We start from the raw sequence: 16,119 nt of genomic DNA on the forward strand, positions 1-16,119 counted from the left end.
AGCTAGGAAGCAGAGGAGATGGTAAAATTTAATTGGTCTCACTCGTCCGCGGGTCAAACGCAGCTTGACTCCGACAGCACAAAGTTTGCGGCTGATGGAGAAACTTTTTATCTTCAGGAACGGCGAGTTCAAGGAAACGCAGGTACAGTAACAACGCGGTCCAGTGGAGTAAATGTCAAAAAGGCAAGAGTACAATGATATTACACCAAGTGCTGCGGGCCCCACGCCGCTCTGCCCACCGTGGTACCAGCTAGTTCGATTTCCACTGCAAATCGCCCGCTCTCGGTGAAACCGTTCATTAACAGCACAAGAAACTCACAAACACACGATCAATGAAGGAAATTGCAGCTGGAGACTGAAGGAGGACAAGCGGGATAAAGCGGTCATGTGGGGCGTTAACCAGTAGGAGGCGGTGTGCGAAGGTCGCCTCGCTTTGAATCCGTGATGAAGATAACGAAGTAGCGAGGTGAGCAGGGTCTTTGCTCTGAAAAAAACAGCTGAGAATGAAACCTGCAGCCGTGAACCTGCAGAAAGTCATTTTGCCGTTTCCTGTGCATCATTCTTCCAGTCAGGTTGAAACAAACTCTGAGTGCTTTTGAAGGAATGAGCTACAGCGAAGCTCAGGAGCTGTTAGACTGCGTGCGTGCTGCCGGTAACGCGTGGCACCAAATAAGACCCTGCGCCTTGTTATTGTGTCGTTAGCGCTGATGACCCATTGTTTTCTGCCTAATTAATTCCCTAATGCTGGATTTACTCATGGAGACGTCCACGCGGGCTGCTGCAGAGCTACGTGCGAGTCGGAAACTCCCTCAGAGGCAATTAGAGATATGGTGAAGAAACCTCGGGCCGAGGTGATCCCGAAGGGAGCGGGAGAGGAGGCGGAGCCCTTCCGACTGGACGCGGCGCCGATGAGGCAACGCCAATGTGCATGTGTTTAATGTACAGCAGCAAACACCTGCCGCGTGTAATGCAGCTCCCGTCTCCTGATACAATTAGGAACAAAGACCGCAGCGGGTGAATGTGCATGCGAAGCAGCCCAGCGTGAGCCTAAAGGGCTTCCAGCCGGCGGCGCGGGCCGGGCCTGCACCGCGGGGTGTGTGTGTGTGTGTGTGTGGGGGGGGGGGGGGGGGGGGTTAGACCACAGCAAACCCCTCACTCACACAAGACAATGTGTGGCTTCATAAGAATGCGCTTCCTCGTGACGATGGTGAGGGACTCTTTCCAGGATTGAAGGTCACAGCAATCACTGACTCATCGCGGGAGTCGGATTGCATTAGATTTGCTAATGTCGGTTCCGTCCTCCTTTCGTACGCTGTTTGTTGCTTAAATGACTAATCGGCTGCTGCACAAAACCTGTTGTGATGTGAATTAGCTTCAGATTACGTCAAATCTGCTCGGAAATCTGATCTCAACGCTGAAGTTGAGGAGAAGGTCGTTCCTGTTGTGTTGTCTTCATTATCATCAGTGATAATTACACAACATTAGCACGTTAGCTTCTGTCTCTGTTTTTACGATCACACAGCAGTGAATTCATGACTCTGTTTTCATCCTGTACATAAATGACGCACACGATATATTTAGTCCGGTGAGAACAAACTATATGAAGTGAGTCACCAGACGAGTGTGAATAATGATTGTTGTTACAGACGTACAATATGTTTCTCCTCAGGTATTCATTCATTAGTAAAACCCAGCGTGCAGTAATATTGCAGGGTGACGCAGAAACAGCGGGAGCTCGCGCAAATAGGACAAACTATGAATGCGTCAGACGTCACGACCGCGGACGCTAGCGCTCGTCTGCGCTTCCAACTAAGCTCGTATTGTCTGCTGCGTGAATCCTCACACAGATTCTGATTCTGCAGCCTGTAATCGCACGCCGCCGCCGCCACATCACAGCCGTCCCCACACATCAAGCTTAATTCATCATCCAATCAAGACTATGACCACAATCCCCTTGTGTTTATTATAGCTGCCGGCTCAGGAAGCGAGCTTTGTCCGAGCAGCGCCGAGCTCGGCCAAGACGCAGAAATCCAATAAGCCCAGGAAGCATTGTTACAAAGGGTTTGGAGTGTTCTGCATGTGGCTAATGAAATGCTGCTCGTCACTGACAGTAAGAGGGCTTATCAATTAGCTTCCTCTCCTCCTCTACCTTATTTCGGCTTCCCTCCGCGCCGCAGCTACACGCCAGCTACACTCCAGGCGCCTCTTTGGGGAGAAATATCTATCTTTTATATTCATCAGCTTTGCTCTGCGTCTGCAACAAAACAAGCTGTTTCATCTGCGACGCGCCGTCTGCCTGGGTGTTCCTCAAACAAACTGCAAATTGAAGAGGAGATCAAAAGAGACGGATGATGTTAAAAGTTAAGTCAAGACTGTCTGCGCTAATTATTTCTCCGTGTTTTAACGTCACAGATATGATACACTATGTGCACAGCGTGGCCCCATCGTCCGCGTCTTCATCATCCCGCCTCCACCTCCCCTTCGCGCTGGTGGCTGCGAAGTCGGTCTTCCATGTAATTTAAAACAAACAAGGGCCAGATACAGATAAGGCCATGACAGGCGGAAAGTAATTCCGCTGCCGTCCTTCATCTGAGGGAGTCCAGAAAGGTCACCGTCACCGCTGCCAGGCCTTGTGTTTGTGGAGGCGGGCGGGCGGCGGGAGGGTGGGGGCGACCGGGTCACCGCGTGGCCCCGGTGGTCCCACGCTTTGATCAGGCAGGAAGTCATCCAAAAAAAACCTCCCTTCCTTCATGTGAGGACGGTGGGGAAGTGAACGTATAGACGGAACAGACTGTGTTGAGATCCGACCCAAACCAGCTCATTCTGAGTCCAGCATTAATGGCATCGACACAACAGAGACAGAAATCGTTCGCATACAGCGAAGACGGACGACAAATGGATGAAGCAATAAAAGCCTAATGATCAAGAGAAAATCAAACTAAAGACTAATTGATGGCTGTTTAAGGAGCAGCGGGACATGGAGACCGAGCGATGAGTCCGAAAAAAAGCTGCAAAGAGACACAAACTGAGACTGGAAGCAGCACCGCTGCAGGTGGAGCCGCTGGTTGTTCCTGACCTTGGTGCAGGTCACGTCAGGGCTGCGGCTGATTAGCGGCGACTGCCTGCCTTCATGTAATGACACGTTTACAAGGTGTCTGCATGCAATATTAAGTTTCTAAAGTAATCACACAACAAAGCGTCGTGGAGCCAGTAAAGGTTATTACTGCAGGCTTTGGAAACGTATACGCGGCCGCAGACCTCATAAAGAGCCGGAGCCGTGGAGCAATCTCTGCAGACCTTGAACGATGGGATGCAGATGCAAATGCAGATCCTTGCCTTGGATATGAAACCTAATAATAAATGAATCTTCCCACCAACTGTCCAGGGTGGGAACGAGCGCTGCTCTGTTCTAGCAGCCTTAATTACTGCGCCGCTGCTGACGCCTTGTAAAGAGACAAGGCTTTTGTTGTGTATCTGGGCCGGTGACGCACGCCGAGGCATTTCCTTAATGGCGCACCTGCGGAGCCGGGCCTCCGCTGACTTTATTGGACTCCTCCGCGTCAACTTGGGAGGATCGATCCAAAGTTTCAGACGGCGCTCTTGTAAAAACTCTCCCGCGCCGCCACCACATTACCTTAATGCATTAAGCGCACTTTATGCTCTGCTTTTATATCGCCACGCGCTTTAAGTAAGGAGAAAATAAGACTCCAGCCCGTGTACTTACTGCGGCACTCTATGGAGCTGGGATATGAATGATATCAATCAGAGAGAAATCCTGCGCTGGCTAGTGGGTGTCCTTCCTAACTGACAAGATTATAGGGGAGCTTTGAAGCTGCCTTTATTGGTTCCTCCACTTCATTTGAGTTTACTTAACACCTGGGAGCTTTCATGCCAACACACAACTACACTGAACCGCTATTTACAGCCGCGCGCACGTTTCCTAAACTTATTTATTCCTCTTCTTGCCAGGCTTTCATAAATTCCTTGAAGGCTGATGGATACGAGGGCTCAGGATCAGGACAGGTGGGGAGGATGTTTTTAGCAGCCGCACACTGAGGTAATCGCGGCGGCTTATGCAAATGGCCGCCCGGCGCCCGAACCCAGAGGCGCGCGCCGATCTGCGGTTCTGCAGTTTAAACAGGGCGCTGTGACTCGTTAGGGGCGTGATGGATGCACGGAGGCAGGGCCGTTAGCGCGGGGAGAAGGGCGTCTGAGTGATAAAGACAGGGTCAGCGCTGAACTTAAGGGGGCAGCACTAACAAGCGCATGGATGGCTGGCCGGGAAGCCTCTCCACCTGAGAGCAGGGAGGGATGAATAAATAAGGGTAATATAGTGAGAGGTGTTGGGGTGAGTGTGTATTACATGAGCAATAGGGGGTCAAAGTGCGAGAGCTGCCCCCGCAGTGAGATGCTGCACTCCTTTCCGGGGCCCGTGATGAACAGGAGATGGAGAGGGTGCGGGCGAAGGGTGGATACGAGGGGGGGGGCAGCCCGAGACCCCCCGCCGTGTGACGGAGCGGCTCCCGGGCGCTCGGCGGCGCGTCCCCTCCAACGCCGGCGGGTCACGTGGCGAGTGGCGGCGAGGGGAGCGGGCGCGAACATGTGGCGGCATAGTGACGAGAAAAGAAAACAGAGGCGACAGGCCTTAATTGCCTTTTCAGTCATTAACGGGGTCCCACACCTCATGAAACATTAATTACGCCGAGCGCCGCACAGATAGGGACGCTTAATTAGAAATTATTCACTGCTTGGCGAGAACTCAGCGATAGCATTTCAGAGAGCGTGTAAATTGTCCGTGAGAGATCTAAAATAAGCACGGCGAGAATCGGTGTCGACGTCATGCTTATGTGCCCCCCCCTGTTTTTAACCTGACGGCGCGAGGGGCTCACGAGGACGCGCGTTAACCCCCTGCGTCCCTCCCCTTGTTTGCCGCGTGCTCCCCCTCCCACTGCCCCCCCCCCCCTCGCTCCCGTGTCTCTTAACGACCCGCTGCCTCCTGCGCGCTTCATAATTTATTTACACCGAACTGCTTCTCCCCCCGCGGTCAGGATGTAATTTACTCAGAGGATCCGTCCATTTCCTCAACATCTGGGACAGACTGATTGCTACATCGCTCTCCCGTTTAGCCCCGCGTCTCGCGGCTCCCGCTCCTTTTCAGCCTGGACTCCTCTGTCTCTGGCCAATGTAACATCACCGTGCTCTTGATGGGAAACGCCCTTGACGCCGCTGCCCCCTCCTCGCTGTGCCACGCGTTTCCCAGAATCCCCAAAACGACTTGAAGAACGTCGCTCTCCGCCCCTCATCCCACGTGTATTGATCCCTCTCCCCGGCACGCGACTGCCACCGCGCATCCGCGTCCCGGGTGTGCGTCGTGTGTGCGCGTCCGTGTGTGTCCTTCCACTTAGAGGATCACACAGTGGAGGGGCAATAATGTCGCCAGCCCGCGCCCGAGGTAATGGATCGGCCTCGGCTGAGCGAGGAGCTCGGGGCCGATCGGGCCCTGGGAAATGTCAGATGAATATCAGGCGGCGCGAGTATGAAGAGTTAAACGCAGGAAATAACCATAATGGAGATGTAAGAAAACCTATTAAGACGTTGTTGCTGTGACGAAGGACGGGGGAAGAATTTATGAGTCTGGAGGGAAACGTGGTGGACTAAGATAATGCAGAGGGGACTGGGGGTTGAACCGAGGCGCAGAGACACAACCTGTAGCTTGGCAACGTGAAATAAAAGCTGGACTAATGTATGAATCCCCTGATCAGTTGTGACACATCACGTCACTGCACTAACACAGAGCTCTGCTCGTACTGCTCATAACATAAAAAGTCATCAATATAAAAAAAACTATTTGTTTTGCTCCTACATTAACTAAAGTTGCAATTTTCTCAGGAGAAGAATAATTATTTTTTTTAAGTCCTTCGTTTCTTTACACTATCCAACAATTCATCTTCCCAAGGTTTATATGATTTCTGCAGAATTGCAATTTATCAGTCATGTGTGGAGCTAATTTAGTCAGGATGGAGGTCAGCGGTGCTGGTGCATTAGCAGCAACGCAGCTGAATTGATGCCAAGATAAACTCAATTTAAAATGCTTTCACGTGAATATTAGAATTTTGCGCCTCGGCCACCGAAGCTGCTGCAGCACAGGCGTGGAATCAAGTTAGGCCGCCTGCTTCCTTCCGGCCTCCTGAACCAAACCCGCGTCCGGACCTAAACGGATATGGACCCACTTACTGGCGCAAATAAGCAGTTCCCCCAAAATGTTGAACTTCTAATACAACCCAGCATCTTCTACTAGCGATGCATGCGTTTGGTCTTCTCTTCTTTGTTAGCTGCACTCATAAATTCTCGTCCCTCCCCTGACAAACTCTTGTTTTATTACCAATATGCACAGCCTCACATTATTCATACTGTATTCGCTGCATCACCTGAGCACCTCAGTGGGAAACAGGCATTTGTTTCGGCTCAACTCCAGCTCCACACAGTAGATTGTTTAGTTTTTTCTACTTTTGCTCTAACGCATGCACAGACCTGTTCTTCAGATGCTGGATGCTGCCCAGACACTTGAAGCGGCCATTCACCATGATGGCCATCCTCGTGCACAGAGCTTCACACTCCTCCATACTGTAGAAAGGAAACAGGAAGCATCAGCATCATGTAAAGTTTGTCGTTCTCATTCACTTTAAATGTGTGGGTTTTGTTTATGCAACTTTAAACCAATTCAATTATCTAACATCATTCAGCCAGTTTAGTGAAACTTTTTCTTATTTGTACTTTGGGGTGAACATTAGTAAATGTCGCCTTTGACACCTTAAATGGGCGACAAATTCTGTAATTAGAGGCAAAGGAAGGGACCATCTGCAGGTCTTATTGTCTCATTTTTTCTCGCGGCGCTGGGCCGGTGCGCGAGTCATTTGTACACGAGGCGAAACCTGCGAAGCCTTTGTGAGGAATGGTACAATTAAGATTATGACTTTGTAAAATCTGGTGAATCTGCTACTTAACAAAACACAACCACCTGCTCGTGCGACGGCTGACTGCATGCAGCTCAGCCACATCGCCCGCGACAACACCAAATGTTTTTATTTCTCCGCGAAGGCAACACGTGTAATGAGGGTAATATATTCCAGACGAGCAGCGGGGATTTTTCACATGACCTGATTTAAAACTCCCGCAGTTCAGAGAAGGGTGAAATGAATGGGCGTCAGAAACGCTGAATGGTCCATATCGACTCGGACCATCGGTTTTCAGGTCTCATTACAAATAAGAATAAATGGGGTGGGGGATATTTAAGTTTCCCCTCTCGTAAAACCGCGTGCAAAGTTGCCCAGCGCTACAAAAGAAAAGTTAAGAAACTCCAATTTGCTCCAGGAAATCTTGAATAATGAAAAGACTCCAGCACCAATATTGACAGTGTCTCTTTTCAGGGTGGGGAAAAAAGCAGCAGTCAGTCAATAAGCCTTCATGCTTCATGAAAGCGGAGAGCAGCCAGTGTTTCTGGCAGACGGCATTAACTGTCGCACAGGAAGCAGCCCTTTCAACTAAAGCACATGTTACATCAATTCTAATTATAATTCCACCATTTGAATCATTTATTTATTTCTTTTCGGGAGGGTCATTTGGAGCCGGACGAGTCAACGCGTTCTGGCATTATCTAAGTGGGTGAGGCAGAACTACACAGAGTGAGGTCGCACCTGTGGGATGTGAGAATGACGGAGCGTCCCTCTTTGATGACACTCAGGATGCAGTCCCAGAGGAAGCGCCGCGCTTTGGGGTCCATCCCAGTGGTCGGTTCGTCCTGCAGTGAAATGAGCCACGTTAAACCAGATTCTCCTCCATCAGGGCTTTGAACACATCTTTAAACAATGCGAGGAGGAAAAAAAAAAAACAGAAACAACCGGATGGGGAAGAGATTGGGAGCAGTGAGGAGCTGTGCAGTCTTAATTGGACTGGTGACAGAGTGGCAGAACAAACCCAGGACGCGGCTACAGACATGAAGAACGCGGCTACAGACGCGCTCACACGCCGGAGCGCTCTCCAGCACAGCACGACGCGCACAGCATCCCCGCGACCCGCCGCTTCCTCCTCCTCGGGGCCAGTCTGGCCGCGAACGATTAGCGAGTGACAGTACTCGGTCCACCGGCTGCTTTCGTTCCAGGCCTGGTTCTCCTCTGCTCGCAGAATCCTCCAAATCCCACGGGGTATTGTCCATCACCGTATCCAACGCGTCCCTGTGCAAACCCTGTGTGGCAGCGCCGCGGGGCCCTGGGCTCCCTGTTCTCCATGGGCTCCCTGGGCTCCCTGGGCTCGCGCACAATAGCGAAACTGACACAGACACTGACAACACACATCCTACTGCCTCCCATTGAAGACGGGCCTGGCTCAGGCGAGTAAATAAGGAGGCTCAATGCTGCACGGCCAAGGAACCGGCCCAGAAAACAGAAACAGCTGAAGAGATTACCGAGTAATTCATTATGGATTACTCATTACCTGACTTATTAGAGGCATAAAGTGCTGAAAATCATGCAGCGTAATGCATTTATACAGCCAGTTAAATGGAAATATGCAGCACGGTACATTTGAAGCTATTTCTGGGCATTGGTTTGATTTTGTATTATACGTTTCTTGAGTTTGTGTATTTTGGCTTTGGCCTCGCGATTTAGCAGGTGGACAATGCAGTAATAGGAAACATTTGCACTAATCCTAATGAAAATATATACCTCTGAGCGCCCACAGCAGGCCCCCAGCGTGATTTAAGGTCATTAAAGTTTGTCCCTCATAATAACACAGACACAAATTTTCTAATGCACACTAAAGCTGCTTAATTGAATGCATGTGATGCAGCACATTCTGAGTCATACCTTCATTAATCTTCCTTTATGCTTTTGCCCTCAGCTTCATGTCCTGATGAATGGGAATCTAATCCATGCAAACGCCGCCCCGTGTGCTCCACTTTCCAAAGGAATCGCTCCATTTCTCAACAGTATGAATTAAAAACTGACCAGCGACTGACCCCTGAGAGACGCCGTCGTCATCCACAACTAATGTGCCTCAACTTCTTCGGGAAATTTAGCAGGAATTTGTGAGTTTTGCACAAAGCCTGTTTTCAACTGTTGAAGTGTGCTGAAGCAACTCCAACTCTCATCAACAACTACATTGTGAGAATTGAAGCTGCGTGAGCGTCTCATCTATAGGGGTGTAGTGCATCTCACCAGGAAGATGACTGGAGGACAACCGATCAGGGCCATGGCTGTGGAAAGCTTGCGTTTGTTCCCGCCGCTGTAGGTCCCGGCTGGCTTGTTGGAGTATCTGACCAGGCCCAGCTTCTGGATCCCCCACTCAGCCACCTTGTGAACACAGAATGGGAAGAGCACCCACGTCAGCGGCATCAGCACGACCGTAAACACGGTTTATTGGGGTGCATCAATAATTACGAGTGTCCCTTAAAGGACAAACTGAAATACATGCTGGTCGTTCTCTGGGACCTTTATTTACAATACCTTTATACCTGGGTGTATTATTTACTGCGCATATTATGCAAAAAAGGGAACACAGGCTCAGTCCGGACAGAGATGGGCCACCATCACAATAATCCACAGGAAATTGAGCGTTGTGCTAGTGGGCCAGAACTGGGCCCCATCGCACTGCAGCCATGGGATCAAAGAGCCGGCGTTGGGTTTGGGGCCCGTGGTTGCCGCCAGCCTCCTCCTCTTTTGATCCTACAGCTGTAGAAGCGGGCAGAGCAAGGGGCCGGCCACGCCACTGGTCACGGTGAATAATGTAGAGCTATAACCCACAGCTGCTGCTTTCTACCACCGGCCATTTTTCATTATGTATGGCCTCTCCCACTGAGGTGCTCCATCACTGCAACGCACACTTCGACTTTTCCTAAGTGCACACCAGGTAAAAAAGTATGTACTGTATATAACCATGTTTAAGTTGTCTTATTTATTTACCTCCACCTTTATTTACATGTTTACAGGGTTACGCGGTTAGGATTCATTGCCTGCCCAATAACAGCCACACAAGGGGCAGGAGTACAAAAGGATATAATAGTTACCATGGCGACCTCTTTTTCTGGTACCCCCCGTAACCTGGCGTAGAACTCCAGATGTTCTCGCCCGGTGAGAAGGTCGTTAATGGCATCGAACTGGGGACAATAGCCTAAATTCTGGTGCACATCCCTCATCTCTGTCCGGATGCTGTGGAAAAACATATTAGTTATAAAACATATAGGTATAATTAAGGTTCCAATAAGCTCCTGAACATTATAGATCCCAATCATTAATCTTTCTCACAAGTATTAATACACAATTTATTGTAAAGACTCAGATATTCACCGAATCCATCATGCACACAAAACAAATACCAAGAATATGTATGTGCAACACTGTCTAACATACTAACATGCACCTTCCAGACACCAGTAGAATAATGACAGCAGTAGCTCAGAGTGCAGACATGCTCTTCCCGCAATGCACAATATTAAAACTTTCACCACCTGCAGGCAGCAAATGTTACAGCTTCTTCTTTATGTAGCTTGGTTTTTGATCCAGAAACAATCCAGCCTGTTTTTTTTTTGTATTTTCCAGCAGCAATGTTGAGCCTCGAGGAAGCAAAGTGGGATTTGATGTGTCTGGAAGCTGCTGGACCTTAACAAGGTTGTGGTGAACTGAAAACTTTAATGATCTAATATTATTACTTTTTTAGCTTTGATAAAACTCAGCCCAAGTTATGGTAGCCTTTAGCTGATTCTAGTGTTTTAATTAGCGCTTGAATTACTTTGTTAGCCACATGCTGAGCATGCATTTGCTCCTCAAGCTAGAAGAAAAAAGCTACACAACAGGTCCAGCATTAGTCCCAATGACATTGTGCATGCAAGTAGTGTGGCACTTAAACACAACAGAAGTCTTTTTTGTCTTCAAGGGGAACCATTTACAGTAATCTGTTCGAATTCAAAATCATGTCTTGATGCTAAGCTAAGCTAATGGATCACACTAAGTACATCCTGTAGCAGTTCTATCAAAATCATTTTCCCTTCCATCCCATCAAGGAGCCATGGCTTCTTCGGCTTCTCTTGTTAGCATCCAACAATAGCACAAGGCTGCAAGACAAATGCTGAGCGCAGGCGAGGAACGCCGTTCTTTGGGATTTCAGATAAGACACACAATTTCCTCGAGAGCAGAAACTTCCCCTTGGTCGACAAAGCTTCCTCCCTGCTGCCGATCATTCTTCTTGCCAATGCATAGAAAGCGTAATGAGCTGAAAACAGAGGTGGGCGTACTCACATCTGTTTTCCTCTCGTTTCCGTTTTTGTTTCCCCTAAAGGTCTCAGGGATTCTTCTTTGATCACCGTTACCCACATTAATCAGCTGTGTTAGGCCTTGCTCTCCTTTCTTTGTTGAACACAAACTCAATTACCAGATGTATAAATTAACAGCTATAGCAACTGCTGTGACCTAAAACCAACCGCGGCTCATACTCCACCGTGTTCGCTTGCGTTGCCTTAGAGACTCACACTAGGACAAAGGAACATCCCTGTTTGTACCTAAAAATAAGGAAGAGCTTTCCTCTGCTCAAATGCTCGACTCTCATAATGCTGGCGTCAAGGTATTTTTTTGAAATGTACAAAGATTTCTTATGACTGATTCTGAAGCAGAGACAAGAAAACAGAAAGGTACAGGGTGAGGATGTGAAAAGGAATGAAATATGTGTAAGATGTGCAAGAGGCAGGTCGAAAGAGAGAGCGGAGTCGTTTCTGAGAATATCTCAGTGTGGAGACATGAGAGAAACTCAAGTTGAAAAGGCAGAGACTGCAGAATGTGTAAGAGATACCGGAGCTAGCTAACCAAAAAAAACAAAGACCCGGTGTGAGACAGGGAGAAATAAAAAAGCGTTATATTACAGAGCAGCTCAGAAAAGGTGTGAGCTGGAGAAAAAAAACCCACACACCTCAGCTCAATCCCCATCTGAGCAGCCATCTTGGGTGGCTAATTATGATGAGCTACTTGGCGCACTAGTGGGAGTTAGCACCTCACCTGTATCCATTTAGGAAGGCCTCTCCACTGGAGGCTGGAATGTCTCCTGTCAGCATTTTGAATGTGGTGGTTTTCCCAGCTCCGTTGATTCCCAGTAAGCCGAAGCACTGGTGGAAACAACGGGGAGGCGTCTGTTAGGAAAGCACTGTTTGCACACACAAGGCTCGTTAGAAAACAGGCAGCAGGCAATAGTGCTGCATGACAAATATCTTACATGTAGATGAGTTTTCTTAAAAATAAATCTTCTACATTAATATTTCAATATAATGCATGGGCTATGTAAATATTGTAAATAAATAACTGAAGAAAAAAACGAATATGCATGACTGCTTCAGCGTTCAACATCATAACAAATTGATGTATTTCGGTACACAAACAAAACAACAGACTCTAAATCAACACGGCAGGCGCGCGGGAACAAATACTGCGAGAACCCGACCGTTCCCAACAGCATTTTCCCCTGACTCTGCAAAATTGCAACAACAAACATTACGCTCTGTTCTTCCCCGGCGCCGCTCGTTCCGGGTCCCTCCGGAGGGCACGCGGCAGGAAGTTGACTCTGCGGCGCCCCCGCGGTCACGTGACCCGCCTTAGGGCGCTCCAGCGCCGCCATAAATATTTGATTTGTGTCATTCATTGATCCCTGCTTGTTTGTGACCTGCGCTTGCAAATGCATAGGAGAGGGCTAAGCTTCATGTAAATAATGCATGGAAATGCACTGTGTGATCAGCACAGGCCCAATATTCCACTGGCATTTACATTGGGCTCTGAGTAAACAGAGGCAGGCAGGATGGATACAGCGGAAAGCCCATGGAGCACGGCTGCCTGTCAGCATTTGAGATTATGCTTAAGTCAGTGTGTGAGTGTGGAACATGTTGTAATGAGTGAGGATTCTTTACGCAAACATTTCCGCTGTGTCTTTCTCCAGGACCATGTAAAATGTTCACTGGTTGCATGGTTGCCTTTGGTTGACGTCGACCCTTCTGCCAATTTACACGTGTACTCAAGTAAACACGGTCTCCATGCCGTCGCTCCCACACCCCGTTGCTCCAGCAATGCTCGTCTCCGAGGCCGATAAGGCGATTAGTGCCTCCTAACGCCTCCTCTAAGCAGGGTTTGGAAGATATTGTGATTGGACTCGACAGAGCCAAACACCGGTTCAAATCTTTCAGAGAGAAGCCATAAAAGCCTAATCAGAGCCCAGACACAGATCTTGTGCTCATTTGCTTTTCGCTTACACTCTTCAATATTTCGTAAATATTATGATTTTGCTGAATGTCTACTGTATTTTCAGAGGCGCCAGAGAATGAAGCGACTCCTGCCATATGGGTGTCGCTGTTCAGTTCCTAAAAGTCACCTGTGTGTAATGGGTAAAAGCAAAGGCGAGTCTTTTACAAGCAAACAAATCACAGGCTTGAAGAGGTGCCTGTGTGATTCAGCAGCACTTGGCTCACCTCTGCAGCAGGCACGCCCACACATAGCCTGTCCACAGCGGGAGCTCTCTTCCGAGGGTATACCTGCAGGGAGCAGACAATAAAATGAATCAGGCAGCCAGCGAGCGAGGACAGAGAGAAATAGGGGAAAAAGGGAAGGAACCCAGAAGGCGAGAAAGGGCGGGGCAGGAGTAGATGGTGAGGAAGACAACAGGAGGAAATATGGAGCGGTGGACCAGAGCAGCAGGAACCAGGTGAGATGGAAGAGGCAGGTGGAAAAGGGCCGAAGGGAGCAAATCTTAACAGGAAGCAGTCATTTGCAACATTTAGTGGCAGCCAGATGGGAACAGACTCGAGACGAGAAGAGGAGCTGCAGTGACGGCATCGGGAGGAAATCTATCTCCACTCTGGGAACCACTTCATCGTTGAAAACGTTCAACAGTCACCCAGCAGTTTGCACTCGCATCAATTTGAAGCAAAGCTGCATCGAGTGGTCTCAGTGTACGGTGGTTTGAATTCAATGGGAGCACCTGCTGGATTTACTGGAAACGTCCCAGAATGAAGGTCGTGATGGTGCTGTACGTCTGCAACTGGTGGAAGGAAGCCAGAGAGCTGCGAGGCGACCACCAAGTTTAGCTTAGAGATGCTGTGTCATATACAGAAGTTTTGGGTAGTTTAGTACATATCTCACTCTCGACCAACACAGCCTTTTTGTAAAGCTCCTGCCAGAACTTAAAGGAGCTGAAGCTGAATTCATCCGTCCTAACAAAGAGGAAAATGAAACCTCTCACGCCCTGACTGCGAGGCAGCCTCCTGCTAAGATCCTCCATGCGTTTGATGCTTTCCCCGTCTCACCTGAAACCATCCCAGGCCTCATTCATGCACGTCTGCATCCAGGTGAACACCATCTGACCCGAGTGATGGTGGTTTTCACACATCCAACAGTGTTGATATGTTTTCCAAGTTTGGTTGTCTTGCTCTTAGCTTAGACAAGACAAGGGCTTTGTTGTTGCTGCCATGGCAGTAAGGACACTTAGCATTCAGAATCAAGGATACACGTAGCTCTGTGCATTCTGGAGTCACGAAGGAGCGACGACTCCAAAAACGGAAAACTAGCTCTGTGAGGGCGACGTGTGCACGAGTGTCAGGCTCAACCAGTGAACAGTCATTACACCAGAGGAGTGACAGCACACGTTTCTCCCTATGAAGCATCCGCTTTCTGTACAGAAGCTCCAGACCAGCATGAATAAAAGCCAGCAGCATCCAGGTACATGTAAATTTAGAAACTGCCACTTGGAGCCTGACAAACAATGACATGGCATTTATTACAAAGCCAAAAGATAAAGGCGGGAGCAGCACAGATCCGCGGTTCCTCCGTGGCAGCTGCAGTCAGCGCCGATCAGCCCGGATCACATGCGCTGCCTTTTAATGACAGTCTGCAGCGGCAAAGCTGCACCAAAGCAGCACACACATGCACGGAGGCAGACAATTAGCGGATGATTCCTGTCCGACCTGAGCTGTCACAGGCTCACGTCTAATGTGACGAGACAGACGAGGAAGTTATACGTTGGAAACGCTACTATGACACAATATATGCGCACACCTGAGTCTCCTGAACTCCTGAACCCAAGCAGCTACTGTATCGCAAGGTTCTTTAGAAGTTTCTGGACTTAGTGAGTGACGGGAAGGTTAAGCTGACAGCACTGGGCCCGCGCAGCGCCCCCAGACAGACACCCTTCCATTACAGCCCCCATCGATTACGGCGCCGGCGATGATGCGGCAGCTAAGTGGAGGCTAGCGGGTGGGGCACGCGGCGCACGCACCGCTGTTTGCAGCGGCAGGAAGAGGAAGGGGAGGGGCAGAGACGCGGCGCGTGATTGATGGCCCGTCGATCGCTTCAGAGGCAGGCAAGGATTTATGACAGGGCCCGGCCTGTGGCGCGCGGCCACCGAAGCGGAGCGCTCGTTGATCAATTTGTTATCTGCACCTGAAACGGATGGCGCACAGCTGTGGTGGGAGTCAGCGAGGTCAAAGCAGGAGGAGCCCCGACGCCTTCTGCCTCGCGGGGTGATGCCGCTCCCCGTGATGTGGAGTTAACCCCGAAGCTGCATCTGAAGTATGGGAGACAGCGTCTCCATTCCAGCGGTCAGTCCAACAGTCCTACACGCCTCCACACTCGTAACGCAGTGTTTTACTCACTGCTTGTTCATTGATCCCCTCAGGGAGCAAACATCTGGCCGTGAGCAATGAGCGAAAGACCGAGCGCGGTACAGTAACGTACTGCGGCGAAGGCGCATCTGCCGACGCGCCACGCGTTAATGTTGGCAGCGTCACCGCACGAATCATCACAGCAGGCGCGACGTCACCTGCGGCAGCGAGGGGGGGGGGGGGGGGGGGTCTGGAGCCGCACGGGTCCAAGGACCTCTAAACGCTCGGAGCGAAATCTGCGCGGAATCGCGTGCCCACTCGTGGCTCCTGTGAACGTTCACAGCTGCAGGTTAGCAGCTTGTCCTTCTCATTCGCCCTGCAAACTGGAAATGCAGGTGTAATTGCGGATTAGAGAAAAAAGTAAGAAGAAGAAAAAACTTGGTTCACCCACGCCTCAGCACAGACAGATGCACTGGATTACTGCAATTTACAAGGTGAGG

At 49.7% G+C, this 16,119-nt stretch overlaps 1 protein-coding gene across 1 annotated transcript in view; it reads right to left on the reverse strand.

Moving 5' to 3' along the window:
• LOC114850366 (phospholipid-transporting ATPase ABCA1-like) overlaps positions 1-16,119 on the reverse strand; it is a 93,279-nt gene that overhangs the window by 4,465 nt on the left and 72,695 nt on the right. The window contains exons 43-48 of the mRNA XM_029142279.3: positions 13,493-13,555; positions 12,039-12,145; positions 10,061-10,202; positions 9,213-9,347; positions 7,695-7,798; positions 6,532-6,624 (exon numbers count right to left, since the gene is read on the reverse strand). Of these exons, the coding sequence (XP_028998112.1) occupies positions 6,532-6,624; positions 7,695-7,798; positions 9,213-9,347; positions 10,061-10,202; positions 12,039-12,145; positions 13,493-13,555 (644 nt within the window). The remainder of the gene's footprint in view (positions 1-6,531; positions 6,625-7,694; positions 7,799-9,212; positions 9,348-10,060; positions 10,203-12,038; positions 12,146-13,492; positions 13,556-16,119) is intronic.

The sequence above is a fragment of the Betta splendens genome, chromosome 2 (genome assembly GCF_900634795.4).
Source record: "Betta splendens chromosome 2, fBetSpl5.4, whole genome shotgun sequence".
Lineage (NCBI taxonomy): Eukaryota > Metazoa > Chordata > Actinopteri > Anabantiformes > Osphronemidae > Betta > Betta splendens.